The sequence below is a fragment of the Phalacrocorax carbo genome, chromosome 2 (assembly GCF_963921805.1).
Source record: "Phalacrocorax carbo chromosome 2, bPhaCar2.1, whole genome shotgun sequence".
NCBI classification, from domain to species: Eukaryota; Metazoa; Chordata; class Aves; order Suliformes; family Phalacrocoracidae; genus Phalacrocorax; species Phalacrocorax carbo.
Window position 1 is genome coordinate 115,311,569 of NC_087514.1, and position 6,000 is coordinate 115,317,568.

The following is a 6,000-nucleotide window of genomic DNA, read 5'->3' on the forward strand; positions in this document are numbered from 1 at the left end:
CCAAATGCAAATCAGGAGATGGCTGCTAATAAGAAACCAAATCCTGCTTCAGTACCTCCATGCAATATGCAGGCTAATTTTGTTGATTTCAAATAAGTTGCTCTGGTTTGACACCAGCATTTAGATCGGAATTTGAGCAATGTAATAGGCATCTGAATTTCTTTACCTCATTTCTGATAATTTGCTTCTTTCTTTGAAGCTTGCAGATTAAACTCAATTTCTTATGAAGCAGAAAAGCACATTTCAGATTCTAATTGTTGCTGATCGTGTTAAAGGAATAGAAAAATCTAGCCCTTCGTTTACTCCTTAACAAAGACACAAAAGGGTTACAAGATTGTATGTGTGATAATTTTCAGCTTGGCCCAGTTTAGCAAGGCTGGTCACTTGGAAGCATTAATATCCCTCTTGTATAACACAAGAAGTATTCGCAGTTTTTTGCATCTTCTATTGTTTTTCCTTTTGAGCTGCAAGAAGTCAGTCAGAGCTGATTTAAGTATTTGTCCACGTACCTTGAAACTGGAAATGATGAAGGTAAACAAAAGGATCATTTGTTTAATCCCCAAAGGCTGAACTGAGACACAGATGAATGTGTAGGTCTTCCAAAGTCAACAGAGTTGCATTTCCACTGCATCTAAATTTAGACTGTCGGCATTAGGGCTTCTCTTTCTTTCATGTGTTTATTTTCATATGGTAGGCACGTTACTGGAGCATGCTTGTTCTTGGCTTAGTCTTTCACAAAAGAAGAGATTCATATTCCTCCTAACTTGTGGGATGCAGGTCTTGCTTCCTAAACAAATGGAAGTACACACATGTTACTTTGAAGTACTGGATTACCTTGCCAAAATTAATGTCATGCTTAAAATTACCGCCATCCTTCAATTTCTTCCAAACCAATCCATAAAATATGAGTAATAAGGACTGATTTGTCTGTGGGTACTGCAGTAAATTTGAGTTTCTGCTCCCATTTTGCTAAGACTCCTACTCTGTTGTCTTTAGTTCTTAAAAAGAGACGTGTGAGCATCTGAGGAAATTTGGTTACTATCCTCAGCCTCCTGTCATGCAGAGCTCTAGTGTCCCCATATTTCTCCCATCAGACCCGTGGGTCCTGGTTCCTTTTTCCCCCTCTTTCTTTCCCTTCAGCAGTACAGGAGAGAGGCAGTGGCTGTTGGGTGCTCATAGCTAACCCTTTGCAGCAGCCCTTCTGCCTTCTCTCAAGAAGTCCACCAGCTCATCTTCAGTGTGATGACCATGGGCAGCACACACGTGCTATTCTGGATGTGCTGGTAGTTCTTGGACCCAGAGACCAGGATGTTGGCTTAGTCATCTTCTCCCACCCAGCTTGGCCATATTCCACAGGTTACCCATGCATTGGGCACTAGGCTGAAAAGACCTTTGAGAGGCAGTAGGGAGGCTCTTAGCAGCTGATGTGCCATCACATCCTTCTCATCATCTGCTTCTCACTCTCTCCAGGAATGATTTGGGGGGTGTAAGGGTCTGCTTAATTTATGAGGGGGCTCATTCAGGGCATAGGAAAGTCAGGGAGAATGTCCTACAGGTGTCTCTTCGGACTGCCATGAAGCAAAGGAGGCTTTCCCCGTTCCTGCAGGAAAACAGATTTCAACACTGCAGACTTTCTACAGGCACTGAAAGTCCCTCAGCTGATTGCATTGGCACACGGGTGTTCAGCCACTGCGGCACAGGGCTGAGTTACAGCACCACTTTGCTTTGCTGGCCGAGAGCCACCTGCAGACACTGCTAAAAGTCACTGGTGCTTCGGTGAGTTTGCAGATGCATTTGCAAACAGGCTGGACTTTTTTTCTCGCCTGAGGAGTTTTCTGCTGGCAAGGGCAGGGTTGCTTTGAGCCCAATGGGTCTGAAAGCATGTGGGAGCACCCATGAGAGGTAACAGGACACAAACCTGTCTGCTGCAGGATGTCTGCCACCACGTCCCACCGGGCGGAGGCTCTGGGTCCTTGTGAGACACTGTAGTCTGTGGGGGGGATCTTTGCAGTAAAAGGTGGGTTGGTAAGGGAGCGCTTGCTGCTCTGTCCTACGGGAGGAGAAGGAGGACCACATTGCAACAGCTGAGGAGCCTCTGGCTCAGGCACTCTCTGCTGTTCAGTCCTGTGGAGGTGGACGAACGAGCCCTGCCAGTCTCAAACTCCTGCTTGCTTCAAAGGAGGAAAATCACATCACAGCCTCAGTAGTATTGTCTCGATTTTCTTTTTTCCCCCATCTGATTTTAACTGTGGACATTGTAACCGCTGTTTTCAATCAGTTACCAACTCTCATTATGGGCAAGGGCGTGAATTCTTCCAGACCTTTTGCTAAGTTTGGCCAAGAGCTGTTAGGGCTGATCCGTTAGACCCGAGTGCTTCAGCTGCTGTGTGGTGCCTCTCGGCTGCTCCCTGCCTCAGCTGAGGGTCCCAGGGGCCACCGATCAGGTGAAGTCACGCACCCAGGAGGAACCAGGCAGGTTTGCTTCTTTCCCTGCTTGATGTCTGTTGGGAGCTGCAGAAGGCGGACAAAAGATGAAGCTGCTGTGTGTGGCGTTGCTGTTGCAGGAGCTGGCAGAGGCAGGAGCAGGGCTGAGAGCGAGCCAGGACAAGGGGAAATTAAGTTGGTGGTTATCTAGAAATTTGGTGTTGCCTGCTTTTCCTGCGTAGCGCAGGGCTGCCCAGCCTTTTCCCTGGTGATTTGCAATCATGGGGAGCCCCAAAAGCTTCTGCAAGAGGGGACTAGAAGCAATCCTTTCCCTCCTCAATGGCAAATCGGGTTTTCGCTTCTTCAACACACCCCAGCCAGTTCCGTCTGTCAACTTTACACTGCATTTTGATTTTATGCTTAGTTATTCTGCATGCAAAAATTTAAGTGGGTGAAGAATAGAGTAACTCCCTCCCAGTGCATGCCACAGGCTAACTAACTACCTTCTTCTGAGCACATATCTAGGTGCTAGGTCATTTAGCCTCTGCCTTTCTAAACTGTCCACAACAGAGCAGTCAGTTAAAATTTTCCCTTGTGATTATGTTTTGTTCATAGGTTTTTCATGCAAGGGAAATCGGCTTGAGGATTTACTAAAAGAAGTGCAAGTACTTTAAGACTAGAATACGTTTTGTGCAGGATCAGGATACTGCTGTTAAGTTCCCTGCCTCTCTGTCATTTTTAAACGCCCCCTCTTCCCCAAGGATGTGCTCCAGGGGTTTCTGTAATGGCTTTTCCCCACTTATACATCCAAGCTGAAAGCATGGAAGGAGCTGAGTGCTGCCTTGGCCATTAAGCAAGCATTAGTCCTGTGTGACTGAGATGGCGCAGTTGCATTTCAGGCTTCCTGGTCCTGCCAAGTGAGAGATCTTGGGTTTTTGCCATGAGATGCACGCAAAGCCGCCAGCTCCCAGCAAGCACTGTTGTCCCATTAGACAAGCACTGATTTTCTTTTGGGTTCTGATGGAGCTTAAAAGAGCTTAGACTCATGTTTGGGTTTTTTGTTTCTTTTAAAGGTGGGAAGGCCATTGTCACAACACTTTATGGAACATTATTTAAACTTCCTGTCATTTCCAGTATTATTTGTGACTTGCAAAGGGAAGGGTAGAGAAACCACCAATAGTTTCACTATTGTTTCACGGCCTCTCTGCATCTTAGGAAGCAGTGTGTTTTAAATTATTTGGTTTTGTAAGTCATACGCAATCAGTCTCACTTCTCTCCAGCTCTTTCCCAACGCGTCTGTCAAGCAGTGCAAGACAGGAGTGGAATAGATTTTGTTGCTTAACTTGCGCTCCCTCTCCTGGCTAGCTGCTTCTACAGCAACAGCTGGCTTATCTGTGAGCACTAGGTATGGTAAAGCAAATCCATCTGTCCACGCCTTCTCCCTCCACACTTCAACGCCAGGAAGGAAAGGGCTTACAGAATCTCATATTTCTTGTCTCTGAATTCAGCTTTGGGATAAATTTTGGTGCATTTTGTGCCTCCTTTTAGCATCTTCCTCCTTCTCCAGGACCAAGCTGTAATGCAGCATCTCTGAGCAGCTATCAGCATTCTTGAGTTTGTCTTACCAGAAATTTCTGGCAGTGGTTTGAGATGGGCACTGGGACATGTGTCCTCTTACCCCACTGCACAGTTGGGATGTCCCCATCTGCAGCTGTGGAGCTAGGAGAGCACACATTGTGGATATGAAATTAGGAGTTCCCTTTCTCACTTCATTTGGGTTGGAAGTAAAATGTAACTGAGGTAATTTTCTGTTCACATGAAGACAGGATTTTTTTGATGAGCATTTGAAGTAATTCCCTTTGTTTCTTTGAAAATTCAGCCCTAGACAAAATCTAACACATCCCAAGTTCAGCAGTATTCCTCCAGTCAGCCGGGCAAAGGCAAGCTGCTGTAGTCAGGGAGTGTCTGTGTGGTTTGTGAACTCATCGTCTGCCGTCAGGATTGCAGGCTGCTCCTCGGGCTTGTTCCTTGGGCTTTCTTAAATGCACAGGGTTAGAACGAGCACTGCACTTTTGGGACTCTGGTATATACCAGCATAAGTCTGTGTCTTCCTGGGACCCTCACAGAAGTATCCTTGACTCTTACTGAAAATCTATGAAAAGACAATGTCAGGACAAGCTAAAGCTAATATGTGTTTCTTGCAGAAAAAGAAAAAAATAAGCTTACAAAGTCACAGATTTCTAAAAACCTCTAAGACCAGAACTGCTTGTGTTCAAGTTTGTCACTATCAGTGAATACCAAGCAAAGGACACTAATATAAATGAGATGATACTTAAAAACAAGCGTGAAATGTGTACTGGCCATTTTTTATTGTCATTAAGAGAATGGCCATGAGTAAATAGCCAGTGAAAAAGGCTTTAAACAGCATTTCTTTCAGGAGGTCAAAGTAAAGTCATCTTTGCTAGTTGGTATTTGTATTTTTCCTTCTCCCATTTGTCCTTTCTCCCTCTTGTACTTAAGCGACGGATGTCCATTTCTTCCATTCATTTCTATTTTTCCTGTTTTCTAGGAGAAAAAGACGTGATCATCCTCGGAGATTTTAACCAGGCCCCAGACAGCAGCGACCACGACATCCTGAGGAAGGAAAAGTTCCATCACCTGGTCCCCTCCAGCACCTTCACCAACATCAGCACAAAGAACCCACAAGGGTCCAAGTCACTGGATAACATCTGGATCAGTCGGAGCTTGAAAAAGGTTTTCACAGGTAGAGCTGCTTTTCAGTGAGGATGTGTAACCTTTTGTTTGGTTGGAAGCATGTGTTGAGTTTGGGCAATGTTACTTACCTCTTCCTCTGTGATTCTTTTTCATGCAGGCCACTGGGCTGTTGTGCGAGAAGGCCTTACAAACCCATGGATCCCTGATAACTGGTCCTGGGGTGGGGTGGCTTCGGACCACTGCCCCGTGCTCGCTGAATTTTACCTGGAAAAGGACTGGAACAGGAAGGAGGTGACACGGAATGGGAATGGGGTGACGGTTGAACGCAACGACTCCCACACTAAGCACGAACGATAACGTGAACTTGAGGGTGCCTCTTCTGCCCCCCAGGGAGCAGTCAAAGGCTCTGTTTGCTCGCGGCTCAGCGGCGGAGCAGGACTGCCTCCCCCTCTCCCTTGTTCCCACTCTCCTCCCTGCACCTAGAAAGCATCAGCACTTGATTTTCGTGGCCCTGACTTCGTGCCCCTCCTGGACAGTTGTGGGGCATCTCAAGGCAGCGGAGCAGCCTGCAACTTTTTCTGGGGACACAGTGGACATTTCCACACCTGGAGATTTGGATGAGAATTGTACAGCTAATAAAGTGTACTTTTAATACTGTACAGGATCTTTGCTAAAATGTAGCCGAGCAGGGCTTTGCTGTGAGGGTGAGGGGGGAGTGATGGTTATTTTCCTTTGCCTCCTTGTAAATTGGGGGAATAAGAGAGGCCCCAAAAAGAGAGGCACCATGGAAATTCTTGGCAAGTCACAAATGCCATTCAGCACTTGCAAAAGCTGCTGGAGCTGGTCCCTGCATGACCTGAA

The 6,000-nt window shown here is 46.3% G+C and overlaps 1 protein-coding gene across 2 annotated transcripts in view; it reads left to right on the forward strand.

Annotated features, from left to right (window-relative positions):
- The window catches only part of EEPD1 (endonuclease/exonuclease/phosphatase family domain containing 1), a 65,719-nt gene extending 59,921 nt beyond the window's left edge, over positions 1–5,798 (forward strand). For both annotated transcript variants that reach the window (XM_064443940.1, XM_064443939.1), the window contains 2 exons: positions 4,994–5,188; positions 5,297–5,798. In XM_064443940.1, the coding sequence (XP_064300010.1) occupies positions 4,994–5,188; positions 5,297–5,496 (395 nt within the window). In that variant the 3' untranslated portion in view covers positions 5,497–5,798. The remainder of the gene's footprint in view (positions 1–4,993; positions 5,189–5,296) is intronic.
- The last annotated feature ends 202 nt before the right edge of the window (positions 5,799–6,000 follow it).